The sequence below is a fragment of the Lates calcarifer genome, linkage group LG16_LG22 (genome assembly GCF_001640805.2).
Source record: "Lates calcarifer isolate ASB-BC8 linkage group LG16_LG22, TLL_Latcal_v3, whole genome shotgun sequence".
Taxonomy (NCBI): Eukaryota; Metazoa; Chordata; class Actinopteri; family Centropomidae; genus Lates; species Lates calcarifer.
This window is the reverse complement of record NC_066848.1, coordinates 25,571,094-25,589,981: the sequence shown is the minus strand read 5'-3', so window position 1 is coordinate 25,589,981 and position 18,888 is coordinate 25,571,094. Positions and strand designations below refer to the sequence as shown.

Below are 18,888 nucleotides of genomic sequence, written 5' to 3'. Positions count from 1 at the left end.
TCCTGAGTTGCTTTAACATTAGTGGATAAAGGACCATGAGAGGACTCAATACTTAAGATTGTCAGGACCAAAAGTAAGATAATTCACTGTCATAACATTTTTAAATTTGATATTTGACAGTTTGTAAGATTGAAGAGCTTTGGTGTTCAGGTAGGCTTTACTGGGAGATACAGGTGCATGTCATCAGCATAGCAGTGGAATGGAATTTTATGTCTATGTATAATGTGGCCAAGCGGGACCATATACAGCAAAAATAAAATCAGTCCAAGAACCAACCTTAGAAGGAATCCACAGTTTACTTAAGAGGGAGGGGAGAAGTAGTCACCAATAGAAACAAAAAATTTCTGATTTGTCAAATATGAACAATATGACTTCCGTGTTGTTAAAATATCATTTGTCACTCTAATAAGTACAGTCTCAGTACAGTGATGCTGTTTAAACCCTAACTGAAATGTTTCATACATTTTTTGTGTCAGTGTTTTGAGGGGTTGAAGGGAGACCAGCTTCTCAGGGAGTTTTGCCATAAAATGTCATTTTGAAATTGGTCTGCAATTGTTGCATTCTGGTGGATCAAGGCCAGATTTTTTAACGAGTGGTTGGACACAAACAGTCTCTAAATTTTCTGGGTCAGAGCCAAAGAACAAAAAACTGTTGATTGTTGAGAGCAACCACTAGGTCGGTGACAAATACACTGCACTGCTTTGTAATAAAAGTCTGATCAGGGCTTGACAGAAAAAAAGTTTCTAATGTGAAGAAGTTCTAAAAGTACAAAAAGGAAAACAAAATTCCAAACAAAAGAGACTCAGTTACAAGTTCAAGTGTAGTTCAGCACAGCAAGACTTTAAAAATACTGCTTGGTGGTTGCCAGTACAGTCACACATGTTGTAAACCATGAGTTTAGTGCACTTTAATTGGAGAGAGGAGACAGTCACAGGTTGGACCAGTCAGGCGTGCAACCAAGTGGGACAATAATAATGTGGGTCAGCAGGGGAAGGCCATGTTGACAAGATCATGCATGATCAATTAAAGCATGCTCTACTGGGTACATGGAAAATGGCCTTGAGTTACAGTCACATAAGAAAGTGGCACAGCACAGGTCATCCACATGTCCTAGCAAAAAAGATCTGTCCTTGGTAGTTGGTGGCCCACTGCAGCTAGCAACCTAATGGCTAACACATTAGCCAACATACCACCACTAGTCAACCACAATTATATTCACAATAGCATTTTGAGCTAGCTAGCAAATACTTATGGTCACACAGATTATTGAAAATCTTTGTTATGCTACTCCTGTCTCCAGAATGCTCTTACTGGAGTTGTTTACTTACTTTATCTTATAAAATTTACAGAGAGAAACCCAACAGATCCCACCATGAGCAAGCACTAGGCGACTGTGGCAAGGAAAAACTTCCTTTTAAGAGGCAGAAACCTTGAGCAGAGGTATTAGATAGGACAGTCAAGACAGACAGGAAATGGGGAGAGAGAGAAAGGGAATGACATGCAGCAAAGATCAAACCGGGGTCCAGCTGCTCAGGGCACCGAGGCCCATGTGGTACACGCCCTAACCATTCGGCCATCGGGGCACCCTACTTCAGTAATCCTAACTACATCAGGTCATAGGAAATACAGTGATACAACGAGGGATTAAAGATACAAGTAAATCATTGAGGCCCTACATATCCCTTTGGTGTCAGTATTCCACTCGATATGCACAATGTATAGCCCATACTTAAAAGTTCATTTATGAGCTGATTCAAGTTGTAACATCTGGCTGGTTCATTAACCTACTGAGCATTTGGCACTAGAGTGCATGTGATATCTTTAGTTTATGCTGGATAAGAACATGTATTACTGCCTTTGTAAGGTCATATGTCTGGGTCAGAATTGTTAGTATGGCTTCCTACAGCTTCTAAGGTGTGCATACCTACCTATATGTTGGACGTGGCAGTTGTGCTCAGTGTCCCAATGTGGCCATTTGGCACCTGTCTTTGATCTGTTGTGAGGATGATCTTTTGAGGCCTGTGTGATGCTTTGGTGTTTGAGCAGGCATGCAGAGGTATATGCATCATCTTCCTTATTTCCTGCATTGAGGGTTTACCTTGACACAAGTGTAATGTGAGTACATACACATGGATGAACGTTTTGCAAGGACAAGGAGTTTTCTTCTAAGCCTGCATTCCTGTCCAGAAAGTACACATGCCTCAAACGTCTGTTGTAATGGGATGCTAACAACGGGAATGTGGTTGTGGGAAAGGTTGTGGTTTAGTTCATTAAAGTAAATATTAATGTGGTGATCAAAATGTTTGGATCAAAATATTCAATGTACTTAGCTATCAGCTCAAGCACTTCCTTCCTTTCAATTCAATTCAATTTTATTTATATAGCGCCAAATCACAACAAAAGTCATCTCAAGGCACTTTTCATATAGAGCAGGTCTAGACCATACTCTTTAAAATAGGTATTTACAGAGAGACCCAACAAATCCCACCATGAGCAAGCACTAGGCAACAGTGGCAAGGAAAACCTCCTTTTAAGAGGCAGAAACCTTGAGCAGAACCGGACTCAGGGTGGGCGGCCATCTGCCTCGACCGGTTGGGTACGAGGGGTGGGGGTGGTAGAGAATACAGGTTCCATATAAAATATAAGATGATGCCTATAATACAGTATGTAGTAGTAGTACTATAATAGTAATAATTAAAGTATTAACTGCTAACGTAGCAGTAAAACTAATAGCACTATAAGTAATTTCTCTTTCAGCTGAAGGTGAGACTAAGCTACCATTACTGTAGGTATGTGCATCACCTGCTACAGTTTTCTGGTCAAGAGATGGGGGCTGAACAGCTGTCCTCACTCTCATGATAGTGCAGAGAGGAGGCTGAACATTCATGAAATGTTCCAGTCTTCCCTTTGGAGGGATGAGCACAGGTGAATGCGTCATGAATCAATGGCTGAAAAGAACAAAGGGGACAATATCTACTGGATGATAAACTTGCCTCACTGTTTGTTTGAAAGACTTCCCATAACAGGTGGCTGTTACCTCTGTCTCTAAGTGGAGATTGATGAACTGACTCCAGTTTTCCCAGCTGTATGGCTTGACTGTTTCTGGACAAATCAGTGGTTGCTTCTTTCTTCTCCTTACAGAGTTAGCCACATAATACTAACTCTGCTTTGTACCTCCTTTTGCTGGTAATCTCAGCTGGCAGACCTTGTATCGTACCGGGTGGTGCTAAATTACTTGCTTCCAAATTCTTGGCCAGGCTCTTGTGTCACTACCAAGGTTCAGTCCAGTGCAGGCCTCTGCTTCAGGCAGGCCTCATGGAGGTTAGACACATTGTTTCCTTCCTTGTGGTATGTGATGAGAATGAGAACAAAGCCCTCACTGCTCTCTTGAGCAGGTAAGAGAAGAGAATGAGAGTTACATCTGGATCTTGTTGGCCTGGTGACATCAAGGTACCTGGGAGGATTTTACACCTAGGCATGATAAGTTGAAACACCTAGTTCAATGACTCTCCTTTTTCTATTGAACAAAAGGAGCCATTTGGTCTCATCCTCCATTTTGAGTTTGCTGAGGCCCTACACACCACCCTTTGGTCCAGTCCATAGTTACACTGAATAATCAGTGATGGTGAGCAGAGATTGTGCTAGACCTTTCTCGTTGTCTAATGGACAGACTCATAAAAATTCTATCATAATCTATTATTACCTGTTATTTTAATTTTCACTTTTTAATGATAATGAGTCATTTTAATGGCATTTAAGGTAAAAAAAAAAAAAAAAAAAAAAAAAACTTTTTTTCTTCCACAGTAAAAGTGGAGGGCACTAAAGCAACGCAGCTATTGTGCCTAAATAGGCAAATATGAACAATGTGATTTTTCAGAGTCAGACAATTGAAATTAAAATATGAACAACCCATTTACAAGAAATTACACTGAACTTATTGACCTGTTGGTGCCTAGCCTGAACTCAAACCTTACCTTCCTCCTGGTCCGCACATACTTAAAACTGGGTACTCACTTGAGCATAATCAAACAGATGAGGGGAAATTGTTGCAGAGGCGATTGTCATTAGGTTTTTCAAAATTTGCCTTGGACAAATGACTTCTTATGGACAATTTAATTATATTGTGAGAGCTTAACTCGTGCTCTACAGCCAGAGTTCTGAAGTAAGGGAACTTTGCCCTCACTGTTCTAATATATCAAAATGATGGATTTTCGTGTCATTGTTTAAACAATTCAGTCAGTAATAGAAAATATTTGGTTAATACAACCTCTGGTGGTGGTGAATGGACACTTATCGTTCATTAGCCATGAGATATAAAGAGAACCAAGATCCAACACCCCAACCCCTTTGCACACATGTACAGCACACTGACAAACACGCTGCAAAACCAGGGAACACATATGCTCACAGCCTGTTACCATGTGGGGAAAACAATGATCCACACAGCTGATTATTCATGTTAAGCCATGAGTTGCTGCTCTTCTAGCTACATCTTCCCTCTGTTCCTCCCCATTCTATCCTTTATTACTTCCTCTCTTCCCTCCTCTTCTTCCTCCTGAGAGATATGTTGAGTTTAGCTATATGTTCTGACCTACGTCACATGCTTAAGTAGAAATCTGATGATATAATAAACACCATGCTTTTATTCATGCACTGTATTTATATGCATATCATCAACAGCCCTTAGTAGCTTGCTCATACTTTGCATCAGGTGAAAGGGAGAAGTAATGATACATATACTTCCCATGTCTTTTGTCATAATGTGATGTGAAAGATCACATTAGTTTCTTTTAAGAGCAAATCTGCACATCGAAATAGGCATGCAAATGTAATTCATTCATTTCTGTGATTCTGTGAAGATTTCTGCTCAGTCTGACACTGTACTGTTGGATGTTATGAGTTTAATTGATAATGAATGACAAAGTGATAAGAAAAAGAAACTGATAGAAAATGTTAGATTGTAGATCTTACATATGCATGTGGTGAGGGTGGGGTCGGGCACATAGCCGGGTTTACACATGCACCTGTAACTGCCCACGGTGTTCAGACAGTTTCCATTGGGACACACACCCTGTAGCTGGCACTCATCCAAATCTGTGAATCATCAAAACAAGAAAAAAACACAGTCAGTCCAGATATTATCTAAAGGACTTCTTAACATTGTGAGATGGAACGCAGACATTATCAATTACTGTACCAACTGAAATTTGTTGACCAAGTGAGTGAATTCAGTTTCTGGATGATCAGCTGTACTGCAGTGGAGAGAATAGGTAGTAGGAGTAATGCTAGATGAGCAGGTATGACAGAGTTTGGAAATAACAACCAGATTTACTGAGAAGAGCAAGTAAACTGTGCTACTGCAGAGCATAGCACTACTCTGCTACTGTGCTGGCAATAGATGTCAGGGAAACTGAATCAGGGCTCAAGACCCCTTTGAAGTCCAGCTTTCAAGATTGAACACATTAGAATGATTCAAAAAGTTGGTTCATTTAAAAGGTCCCTCCAAATACATTACAGAAATTAGGTCTTATTTTCACAGATTTATGAGACAAAAGTTTAACTTTTAAGCCAGTAGAAATGTGAAGTCCCCAAAGTGCCCAAAAGTATGTAGATCATGAGGAAATCGTTTTGTCAACTGCTGTTTCAGACATCAAGAATGAACTTTTCAGCTCAACTTCAAAGCCAATTTTAAAGCAACATTGGCAAGATGGTAATACAGTGTACATTGAAATCCAGAGATCTCATCACACAGCTTCAACACTGTTATTGAACCCCTATTCCTGAAATGTTACTTATTTTCAGTTTAAGGGCTAAATTTAGACTCACTCTGACCATTTATCGACATTAGCTCAAGAAATAAGGAAAGACTTTGAAAAATATCTGAGTTAAAGAAAAGGGCAAACAACAATTGAATTAACATATAGAGGATGTTAACTGATCCATCAATCCATCCGCTTTCTTCCACTTATCCAAGGTTGGGTCACAGTGGCAACGGGCTCAGCAGTGTATTCCAGACAACCCCCACCCCTGTGGCAACATTTTCCAGCTCCCCCCGGGGGTTCCCAAGGTGCTCCCAGGCCAGATGAGATAAATAATGGCTTGTCTGGAAAAATGAAGGTGCCCTGGAGGCATCCTAACCAGATGCCCGAAACATCTCAACTGGCTCCTTCCGATGTGAAGGCAATTGTGGATTGTTGATTACTGACTTGATCAATACTTGATTGTAAAAAGGAATACATATTTGTGATCTAAGTTTAAAGATTTATTCACCGAGAATCTTATTAGGAACACTGTACAATGCAATTATCCAATCATAAGGCAGCAGTGCAATGCATAAAATCTGCTGACAGAAAGGATATGGTAACTCAGATAACCACTCTCTCCAGCAGTGGTGAGCAGAAAAGCATTTCAGAATGAACAACCTTGAGATGGATGGGCAACAACAGCATAAGACTGTCAGGTTCCACCCCTGTAAGCACAAAACAGAAATCTGAGGCTGCAGTGGGCACAGGCTCACCACAACTGGACAGCTTAAGACTGTAAAGATGTAGCCTGGTTTGATGAATCTGGATTTCTTTTCTTTTTTTTTTTTTTGTTGTTGTTGTTGTTTTTTTTTTTGCCTTTATTGACAGGACAGTAAGAGAGACACAGGAAACGGGGAGAGAGAGTAGAGGAGTGTCATGCTGTAAAAGTCCAGCTGGACTGGGAGTCGAAACGGGGATCAGCTGCTCAGGGCATGTGGTATGCACCCTAACCACTTGGTTATCATTCAAAAATACCTGGCAATGTCATAGTGGGACAAGAAGAAAAGTCAGGAGGTCACCAAAGCCACGTAGATTCAAAGTCTGGGCACCATGCACATCTTTACCAAAGGTCCTTGCAATATACCCTATAGTTGTCAAGATATTTCAGTTAGAGCTAAAAGTATCAACCTCATGGTGATACTAGAAGAAAGGACAGAAGATCACCACAGTATTTAGCATTTATTGTCTGAAAATTGTGAATGTCTGTTCAAAATTTGATGGCAATCCATCTAATTGCTGATTAGTTATATCATTCTGAACAAAAATGGTGGACCAGCCAATAAACCACCATGACCATCCATAGAGCCAGACTGCACCAAGAATAGGAAAATAAAGCAAATCTGCAAATTTGAGCAGAATTGCTTTGATGTTTTGAAGCTCAACTGTGAAATGTGTCAAGTTTTAGCAAGTCAAATTCCTCCAGTGAGAACACACTTGGCCCATATCATAGACTGTGACTCATGTCTGTATCCCACCAGTTTATAGGTGAAAAGCACTACAAACTTTTCAGCCAGTATGTTTTAATAGGCTGTTAACAGCCTACTTGGTTGGTCTTTTATTAGTGTGGTTCTCTGTCTTATCCTCATACTAAAACCCATGAAACTTTTATTGCCACACAAGCCATAGTAAGATTTCAGTATAGGACAGGAAAAACTGGGTACACAAAATAAGAGAAAGGGATGTGTGTCAGACAGTATATCACATCACCTGCTCTGTGGACAGCCAGTTATCACTCATTCTGTATTGACCTCCTCTCACAAAACAACCTATATTATTGCTGTGGACTGAACATGGTAGGTCAACCCTTGTTTTGATAGTCTGGCATGAAAAAAATGGGGTAGTTGAAAAAGTAGTTCTTGCAGCTGTACACAAAGTGCAACTTTCTTGTTACAAGTCGTATAAGGCATTGTAATTTGCAGTTAGTTAGTTAGTAACTGCAGTAACACTCCATCCACTTGTTCATTGTTACATTCTCTCTATGTTCAGTGGAGAGAATGGTCAGGGATGTCAGAAGGAGGAAGGAAATACAAGAATATGAGAGTTGAAAATTGTTGCTGATGATTTGGTTTAGTTTCAGTCTGCATCAGTTTTGTTAACCTGAATGAACTAAAGCCTAACATGCCTAACTAGCACTTACTGTATACTTCTTTACCTGATCTCCTTGCACTTGTCTTACTGAAGTGATTTAGTACTTAGTACTTGCTTAGTCTCCTTAAATCTCCTACCGTCCCTCACTCACTTGCTTTGTAATGTAATGTAAATATGAAAATAAAAATAGAACTGGTAACTGTTTTTTTTTTTTTTTTTTTTTTTTTTTTTATGTTGTTACTGATAGGTGTACAACTGCATGGCAAATATTAAACTTAACCCTACCAGATGTTTTGTTCTGTTGTTCTGTTTATACATTGTGTAAATACTGGTACATATACTTTAGATTTTTATTTATCCTATTTTATCCTATTCTTTATTTTTTTTCACATATATTTAACTGTTGTTCTCTACTGTTTTGGAGCTATGTCTGGCACAAGAATTTTTCTTGGGATTAATAAAGTTCTGTCTTGTCTTATCTTATCTTATCTTATCTTATCTTATCTCTTATCTTTCTTTAGTCCCTATAGGGGTAATGCATGTTACATGGGGTTTAAAATTGTGAAGAAGTGCAATTTTTTTTTTTAAATTAATTGTTCAATATTTGTTGATAAAATTTCCACCTGGATTAAACTTTTTTCATTTTTCATGCTATATAATAACATTCTCCTGCAATTTCAGGGCACAGAAATGTTACCAGTATAATGAATAATCAGTTTCAGTTAAGGCAAGTTATTAGTTAAATAATCCATTTAAACAACATACAACATTTTCATATTTTTAAGATGATCAGCCATGTATTAAATTTCTCTGACAAGCCTGATGTAAACATGTTTGTCTTGTAGCGAACACATCCATGGGGTGACATGAAATTTAACAGATTTCAAATAAAGTTCTGTCAAGCTATGAAGAGGTCCATGATATCAATAAATGATTTGGCTAATAGAGGTACAAACCACAGTTCAATTTTTTAAATTTAGTTCCACTTTTCAAGTCTCGTTATTACCGACTTTGCACATTTTATCATATAATGAGCCTTGTATGCAGAAAATGTTGATTTGTATTTATGAGTGGTGTAAAAAAATTATGTTGTCCATAAATGAAAAGAAAATGAAATTTCAGACATATCATTTTGTGTAACACACATCAAAACTCTGCAGGCAGGACACACATGGGAGTTACTGGCAAAAATAAATAAATTGCACATGTTGATTTTCTTGCATTTTCTTGCAAACCCTTTCAAGCTGGCATTTGTCTAGTTCTTGACTATGCAGCTGGGGTTTGGGGCCATGTGATGTAATGGACTGGGAACCCTGTGAAGTTTGATGCAAAGTTGGTATTGCCAGGCTATGGAATAGGCTCAGTCATATGGTTGATACCATGCAAACAAATATTCGTAACAAAGTGGGCCACGAATAATATATGTGATGTAAACAGGTTTGAGTTCAGCAGTTCTTTCAGTTACAGAAAACTGATAATGTATCTCAGAGGAAGACAGTGTTTAATGAGTGTAACCATAACTAGGCAAATTAGATTTGGAGTAACCGAAGTTGCATACTTATGATATTAAATATGACTATTTTACTGAAAATGACATACTTTAATTTTTCAGACAAAAAAGATTTATTTTTGCCCAAATAAGAGGAATACTGGAGTACTGCTTCTTCATCTTAAAACAGGTTGGTATGTAGATTTGGAAGAAGAAGGAAATGAAAATGAGAGCTGCATTAGTCAGACACAAACACAAATTATATTTTTTGGTTTACTGTTTACAAGAAAAACTAACAAAACTAAATTCTTGACAGTTTCAATATGTCAGTTCTCAACATTGTCGGTATCAAAGTCAACAAATAACAGAGAATGTGTTCAAAACTGAACAAAAAAATAAATAAACCATCACATCATCAAATTCATATTTAGTAGTTCTGCCATTAGCATGCAGTAGAACTCTAATCCTGGCTGGCATGTTCCCCATGAGCCATTCACACTGTTGCGGGGTAATCTTTTTATTCTTCTTGAATTACTGCTTTTAATTCCTCTAAATTCTTTGGTTTATGCTTTAAAACAGACCTAATCCACCACAGATTTTCAATGGGGTTCATGTCCGGGCATTGAGCTGGCCACCCTAAGACCTGGATACAGTGCTCCAGCAGCCAAGTTCTACTGGCCCTGGATGTGTGGCAAGGGGTATTATCTTGTTAAAACATCCAGTTTTTACCTCAGCGGAACAGTGCACGTGCAGAAGGGAGCATATGGGTTTCGAGAATAGCACAATACTTGGCAGAGTAAAGTGAGAGTAGACCATACTTGACAGTAGGTACTGCACACACTGGAGATAATGCTTCGCCTGGCCTTCTGCGTACCCTCACATTATCAGGAGGAGGATAAACCTGGAAACTAGACTCATCTGACCACAGAATCTTCTTCCAATTCCTGGCTGTCCAGTTCTTGTGTGCTTGGGCCCAACGACACTGGGCTAGCCTCTGTCTCTCATTGATCAGGGGCTTCTTGACAGCCTTGTAGGACCTTAAGCCATGATCTAAAAGTCGGCCACGTACAGTGCGGGTGGAAGACTGGGCACCAGTTTGGTTTGACCACTGCTGCTGAAGCTCCTTTCCCTGCACATGCAGATCAGGATTTCTTGCTGAAGAAACCCTTGGATGCCCAGATCTTGGTTTGTCTTCCAAGTTGTAGGTTCATCTGCATTTCTGCAGAGCGTATCCAACTGCTGAAGGACTGCATCTGTACTTCCTGGCTATCTGGTGGCAGCTGTACCCTTGCTGGCTGAGAATCTGTATCTTCAGGCATGTTTCCTGCATTAGGTTCCTTGTTTTAGCCATTTTTGTCTCTGAAGAACTTTCAAATGTGCTGGCTTTATATAAACACGAAGCACAGCAACAAAAATTGTGTCTTTTAATAAAAAGCACAACCTTCATTAGTGGATCACTGGTACCAAAATGCCCAATACTCAAAATTTCTTATGTATTTTTATGGAAGCAATCAATTTTAAGTTTTTAATGGCTTTTTTAGGATTTGTTTAGTATTTTGGCTGTGACTGTACTAAAAGAAATTGCAGTTGAAGAGTGATTCTTAATGCAATGTTTCACAAATGTATGGGGTGTCTGAAAACTTTTTTTTCCACCATTGTACTATAGGTCCAAGAGTAAAAGAAAGGGGGGCCTGTTTGAAAAATGATAATAATAATAAATGAGAAGAAAAGGATGTGGTGGATTATAGTGAGTCCTGGCTCCTCCTACAGGATAGCCAAGCATAGGACTACACGCACTCACACACACACACAGTCTAGTCTGGCAGTATTCTGAGTGGGCAGCAGGCCATCTTTGTCCTGTCAGAGTTCTGCTTCCAGCCACAGAGCTGGCAAACACTGTGGATAACATGGCACTGTGCCACATTAATAGTGGTAATGGTGAATCCAGTACTCTCTATTGTTGCTATAAGGGTCAACATATTATTGAATGGAGTTACTTTGATTTCCCAACAACAGAAAAATATTTCAGTTTTTAGTTTCAAAGATCATTCTTGACCTTGGAAACAGCAGCAGACAAAACAATCTCATCTTAGGGTCAATTTAGTTGCTAATCTGGATCCTTCAGCAAATCAAATGAACTTCATCAGCAGATGGACTTTGCTCACTTTAGTTTGCTGCAAATAGTACTTACTCCAAAGTCTTCTGCCATAAAAGAACAGTTTCACAATTTCCCTTGTTCTGTATGAAAATGTATCCTTGGCTCACCTAAAGCTAATATGAGGCTTTAGCAGTCTGAGTTTAAAATTAATTAAAATTAAAAAACTAGTTTCAAATTACGTAGTTATCTTTCAAAGTTAGTATAAAATTTCCTTTCAGTGAGGATGTTTGACAAATAATTCTAACAGTGTAACAAATCTAAAACTTACTGTGAATTAATTTAACTAATCTAACCATTTCATTACAGGTTCATTTTTGCTGAACTGGGCTTTCAAAGTTTCTTTGGCAAAAATGTGAATAATAATCAAGTCACAGAAGGCTAACTTTCAGACTTGAAAGTGTCTGAGGCCACCTACTTTTACAGTCTCAGATGTGAGATTGGCAAATTTATCCTTGGAATGTGTCTTTGCTTTGTACTTTATACAGAACCACATTTTGCACACTACATCAGATGCTGCTGACCGACACCTCAAGTTCAAATATGGATAAACAGGAAGGAACAGTTCCATGCCACTGTCTGGCCAGCCAATCTGGAAAGTGAGCTGGACATGGTGTAGCACCTCTTTTATGAGTTCTTGTAGAAAGGTTGGTACCACCATGCTCCGGGTCACTCCCACTTTTGTCATGTCTGCTTTCAGATTATTGACAGTCAACAGATATCCCACATATGCTCCTCTGTTTGATGAACCTGACATTTGTTCAAATTTAGCCTCAGATTAACACTAACCCATCTTGGACCCCAATTAAATTGCATATTCATGTCTGTCATATTCCTGTTGGTTAGTTCCAACTTGTGACCACTGTTTCTCTCTGTCAATAAAGAATATCTCTGTTTGCTACATGTTTCTGAAATTGTTCTTCTTGACATAAAATTATTTTACAGTAACTAAAGCACCTGTAATCTTGGGCACAGATGATTTAAACCCCATCTCTACCTGTCATTTCAAAGGTCTCACCTCTAAATAATATTGTGATTTAATGTCCTTTGGTTTACACTCTGCCACATACTGTATATTGCTTCTCTGTAATTCAGATCACAAATTTGACTGTATGTGTCCTGAATTTCCCAGGCTAGATGCAAACTGAGCCTACAGGGTGGAGGTAATGCAAATGAAGCTATTTGGTAACTGCCAATTTGTCAGTCACATTGTTGTCCATCTGAGGTATGACAGTACTGTTTGCAAATAGTGACAACTAGTATAGACACAAAAAAGGTATTTATGCAATAATGTAGAACCTCTACATTTTTGACCAAAGAGCAGTCTGTTTTAGTACAAAACAAATATATGGCCGTGCTAGCAGCTTTGTGAGGCCGTCCTTAGCCACCATGGTACTTTGCGCTGTATGCTAACGTGCATACAAACCACACTCACGATAAACAAAGTTTGGCTCAGACTGTTGGGCAGTAGTTTTGCAGCCATTCGGTCATAAACCAAAGTACTGGACAAATTTAAATTTTGACCACCAAAATTATAACTTACTGAGGGATTGTCTGAACCAAATTGAACCAAATGGCTATCCATCTCATAGTTTTTAGACATTTCATTTAAAACCACAAATATTATTGTCATTGTGGCACTAGAGGAAAATTGCCTGGGGACCATAAATATCTGTATCAAATTCTGGTCCAGTCCATCAAGTAGATGTCAAGATATTTCAGTCTGTCCAGTCTGGTGGATGGACTGACAGACTAACACTGCCATCCCTTAAAGCCAATGATAAAAAGCCACGCCGCTAAAATCAAAACCAAAAACTCTTACCTTGGCAATGAGAGCTGTTGATTCTCTTGTAACCCTGAGGACAATCTATCAGAGGGATAGCTAATGAGAGGAGAAGAAAGGGAAGGGACAAACATGTTAGTCATGTTTTTCATACACTTAATGAATGATTTAACAGTAATAAATAAATATATGACTACTTTTCAGGTTCAATTTCACGATCACCTGTGACTTTTTTCTTTCAGTTGGGCAGGTTTTATCATCAGTTAGAGTGTCATCTTTTCTAAAAATGTTCATATCTGTTGGTATTTTTGTCAGACAACTGATCCTCAAAGCAGTTCAAAATGATATGATAATTTGGGACTGAAAACATTTGATTATGTAGAGCAGTAAATTGATCCCTTTTACAGTACCATGCGTGATCATTGTGACTAGTACACCAAAGAACAGGAATGCTAAAATAGATGGAGCAATATCAATAATACATTTCAAAAGCAGGTAATAATAATAATTTATATCATTCATTGACCCAAAGCACTTTTCAAGTGTCTCTGAATCCTATCCTCACTCAAGCAAAGAGCAGATACTCAGCAGCTTTAAGTGGCCATCAACATTGTATCTTCTCGGGCTGCACTACACCAGTGGGCCAAACTGACTTGATAGGCAGTCTCATGGCCTGCTCAGTTGTCCAACAACCATCATTGTTTTGACATCATCAGCTAAACACATGCTTGCTGATAACAACTAGCTAACAAGATATTAAGGTTAGTAGCATAGGTTGATGTTTTGTGCACTTATGATTTGTATGTGACTTGTATGTGATTGGCAGATGCACTGCAATATTTTAAACATGCAATGTGTAGCCTTGGAGAATTCTTCAATTGTGTCTCTGGAAAAGGTTTGTTGCAGTTCTCCTTGGTGTCAGTGTTAGAACAGTCACTGCTGTCACTTTGAAAAATGAGCAGCACTGAATTTAAACTACAACATTTATATCTGAACAGTAGAGGGCAGAAAAAAATGGAAAAGAATGCACTGAAATATACACAGAGGACAAGTTGAGATGTAGATTTTCCCTCATCCATCAGCAGCGTGAGTAGCAGCTCTCTCACTCAACTAGAAAGCACATCCATCAAGCTTCATAGTGAAACCTGTCTTAACCCTTAAAAGTCAGTTGTGTTAACATCAATTTTCAAGCCTTTCCCGTCTTTTTAAAAACAGCTGAGTGGAGCTGAAGAGATACTAAAATGATTAGGAAGAAAGAATGAAAGGCAGAGACAGTGATGAATAAAGTTATAAAATTAATGTGAGACAATGAAAAGGAGCAGAAAGCTGCTTTGACAGGCCAGCAGCACAGAATTAACCACAGACTGACAAGTCAAATTTGTGCAAATCTCAGCTGCAGGTTGGAGACTAGGCCATGCTGTAATGTTGGACAAAGGCACCAGTGGGGAGGTGGTACTCAAGCACCTGAAAGCAGACTGATATTTTGATCAGCGGGAAACAAAAGGCTTTCATTGTTTAAGCAATAAAGCCAATTTATCTACCAACTACCCATGGCTCCATGGCACAATGTACTGTTCCGCACTAAACACTGTAAAGCGGAAAAAATCTACACTCATGCCCCTGCCATTCCTATAGAGAACAGAGGGAAGGACAAACCTTTGGCTTTGTAGTGACTCCCACTGAAATACAGTACGTGAATAGAAAGGCTAAACTGTCAATTCTCACAGTGTTTCAGAGGCATGTGGCCTAAAAGCTGATTGTTCACTGATAAACAGGGTCTGACATGTTATAATGCACACTAGGACCAAACATCTCAACTTGCTCAAAATGGATGAATGAAAAATTTGTGACTCATAATCATCTCTGAAAAAAGTTGTATGGAGCCTTTTGTGTCTGATAAATCTCCTCAAGTGATGTCATTTGAGTTATCATCTGTTGGGTCAGAAGACTACAGGTTTGAGGGGTGTGGTTTTAGACAGAAGTGACCTTACCGACCACTTCTCATCTGCGCCTGAGGTTAAAGGCTCGAGGTTCTGTTAATCACTACTAGTGTAATGCACAGATTAGAAAAGACGATATCTCTGTTAGGCTGCATCGATTTTGATGTTTTTTTTTTAATTCTGACAATATAAGTTTGTCAGAACTTTCTTTACCAAAACCCTACAATTCTCACTGACCTTGTAAGTATAACTAGTCTGTTGTGACTGTAATTTGCATAAGAGACATTGTACTAGTTACTATTACTGTATTAATACTGTATTAGATTAACTATTCTGATGTAATTATTTCATAGATTATTATTAATATTTTAATATTCACTAGTTCCAGCTGGATGTCCTTGGGTTTTGGGCTTTTACTTCTGAAAACAATGGATGCCCAAAATAACACCTCCCACTTCACAGCTCTGTTCAGTGTGAACAGTGGGTCTGGATTAAGATGCTATGATGCTCACCTATGCTAATGTTTTGTGTCAGAGCAGATAATCTTAAATGTACTGCTATATATAAGTTATTCAAAATACTTACCAGCCCTGTCCTCAGCTGAACTGGAGGAAGGTCATGTATTTCGTACATCATACCATGTCTTTTCATGCCCTGCATCTAATACTTTGGTGTCAGTGAGAAGTTCCATAGACCTATAAAAGGAGTGGGGTTGAACACCCACCTACAACATAAAAAATACAGCCACACTCAGGCTGGCGACGTTCCCTTCAACACACCCACATATACACACACTCAGTTTAGCTGGGTAACAATCTCTTTAAAATGAGTTGGGAAGCAGGAATTAGCACACCATGCCACCAAGGCATTTTAGTGCATTTGCTCTCTGGAAATAACCCCCAGGTGAAAGTCACCTGTTTTAATACCCAGCCCAACACAAGTGTATATAATGTTTCCTCATTGGTCTGGCTCAGCATCTTTATTTTGTGTATTGCTTCCTGAGACAAAGAACTGCAAGGGACACTCAGCCAAATTTGTTGCATCTTAATTTAGGGTGAAGGTTTCCTGATGACATCACTATGACATCATCAGGCAGCGCTACAGTACAAAAGACTTTACACAACTGTTTTTGCCGACTGACTGGTATTTATGAGTAAACGCAACCTTAATGTATGGGAACCTACAACTATGATATCAGCAGTGCTGCTTGAACTCACACTGCACCACAGATCCAGAGCTAATTAGATTCAGTTAAAAACAAGCTTCAGGATGCTCACCGGGCTCTACTTTAGCTAAGGAGCACCAGCTCGAGTGCAACACTTAGGTTGAATAGCGCTGGGTGCTCTGCAGAACATTAGATGAAGACCAGTATTTCCCATACAGTAGCAGCACTGCAGTAGCAGCACTGCAGTAGCGGTGCTGGTGGTGTGGACACATGCTTGCCTGCAGAAACAGCTCAGAGGTAGAGTTCACTGTACTGACTTTAAGTTTTAAACTGCTGAAGCTTTTCAGCATTAATGCTGCAAGGCGTACACTAAGCCTTGTGCTGAAGAGTGCCAAAGAGAGCCAGTGCTCCTCAGCTTGTTGGGAGATTTGTTATTACCACCAGTGTATCCTTGAGCTTGGAGCAGAGATGTGGAGCGGTCTCCAGAGGTCTGGTAAGCTCACTTCTCTCTAACTTCACACCCCCAGGCTTTATACAACTTCTTGTTCCCATACACAGTAGTATTCCCCAGTTCCTGGAAACAGGAACTGATGTGTACAACTGGTGGAGTCTCCTTTCAAACAAACTCCTTGTGAATTTAGCTCAGACTGATAAGAGCAAAAAAAGATATACAGCCAAGGCCTTTAAAGTGATTTATTGTGTACTGTGCATATTTAGGTTGAAGCTAAACCTCAATGACATCAAAAAACTGCTGCTTTGACAAAACTACAAATATACCCAAGGATGTAATTAGGACAACGCATGCAAATAGTAACAGATGTTTAGGGCTATGCCAAGGTTTCTAAAAGAAAAGAATAAATCAGGTGTTCAAAACAACAAAAGACTGAACATCTGAGAAAACAACTGTACTTACATGGTTTCTTTGGACACTTCTGGCACTTATGGAAACCCCAGGATGTTCCAATGGTTCCACAGCAATGCTCCTGCTTAGTGAGCCCGGGCAGAGCCTTCCCACACTGTAGGGGATGGAAGAGGATGAATTATTATTTTTATTTTCATACAAGCATGCCTCCTGCTCTCTCTGTATGCCTTATCCGCAGGAGTAAATTTCAAAAACACACACAGTGTACACACCTCATCCACTGTCTTCTCCACCTCTCCCTCACCGACAGACCTCGACAACAAGTCCATGATACAATATTTATTGCTATTTTTTTTTTTAAAGGCAAGACTTGGTTAAAAAAAATGTGTTTACTGAACAATGAACAAAGCATTCTTTTTTTTCTTGTTTTTTGTTTATCTGTCACCTTTTCCCCTCTCTTCTTACACAGATCCTTATTCAGGTGTAATAACTCTGAGTGGTGCATTTGAGTGGACTCTTTGTCTCTTAAGCCATGTTATGTTTACAGGATGGCTGCAGGAGAATGTGGTGAGGTTTCTCTCTCCCTCTCACACACACACACACACACACACACACACACACACACACACACATACTTTTAGGACTATAAATATCTGAGGAGAGAAAGTACATCACATTCATGTTTCCCTTATTTTACCACTGTGTGTGAGTGGACACCAGATCAATTTAATAACGGATGAGAGGTGCCCCCTTAGCCATATGGTTGGGGTGCATACCACATGGGCCTTGGTGCCCTGAGCAGCTGGTCCCCAGATCAACTCCCGGTCCGGACGGACCCTTACTGTATGTCATTCCCCTACTCTCTCTCTCTGTTTCCTTTCTCTCTCCACTGTCCTATCTAAATAATGCAACCCCCCCCCCCCAGCAATTTTACTGATGGAGGAAAAAATACTTAAAATGTCTCTTAATTGTTTTAAAATATATAAAATACTGCTTATTGGAAGTTATCCAGCCTCAAACTAGTTTCCATTTTATTGGGCAAAATTCAAATTTTTCCACATTATTCACATGTGGTAGCCATAAATAGTGACCATTAGTTGTTCCATCAGATGCTAACATACAGGAGAATGTCTGACAGGGTACCTGACTGCCTGTGGTCTCCTGGAAGCAGCGGCCCAGTGTGTTCTTGGAGGTGACAGGCTGATACTGAGGAACCTGGTAACCATGCTGGCTGGGATAGACTACATTGTAGCCATGGTGCTGGATCTTCTGGCTGCTCTCTGTGTGGTGGTAGGTGTAGCTGGTAGATGAGGAGGAGCCTGACTGGGAACCTTTCAGCTGGTGTCCATTGTTGTGGTAGTTGTCCAGCTGAGACACCTGGTGGACCTGGACAGAGGCCTCGGGTGGATGTTTGATGTGGATGTTGACGATACTGGGGCTGAAAACTGGACACACACAGAGCAACATGAGCAATACATTTAACCCAGTGCAGTTTCACTATAAACGGGGAATTTTGGGTATTACTGGAAAAAACGTGCAATACCGGTACTTTTCTGAGGACACTACTAATGTCCCAAGTAGATTAGTTCACTCATCACGAGG

General features: G+C 39.5%; 1 protein-coding gene across 8 annotated transcripts in view; it reads right to left on the bottom strand.

The window, feature by feature from the left end:
* Positions 1–18,888, bottom strand: part of ltbp1 (latent transforming growth factor beta binding protein 1) — a 125,113-nt gene that overhangs the window by 42,821 nt on the left and 63,404 nt on the right. For all 8 annotated transcript variants that reach the window (XM_018694680.2, XM_051076770.1, XM_051076772.1 and 5 more), the window contains exons 7-10: positions 18,430–18,731; positions 17,338–17,440; positions 13,359–13,418; positions 4,972–5,094 (exon numbers count right to left, since the gene is read on the bottom strand). In XM_018694680.2, coding sequence (XP_018550196.1) covers positions 4,972–5,094; positions 13,359–13,418; positions 17,338–17,440; positions 18,430–18,731 — 588 coding nt within the window. The remainder of the gene's footprint in view (positions 1–4,971; positions 5,095–13,358; positions 13,419–17,337; positions 17,441–18,429; positions 18,732–18,888) is intronic.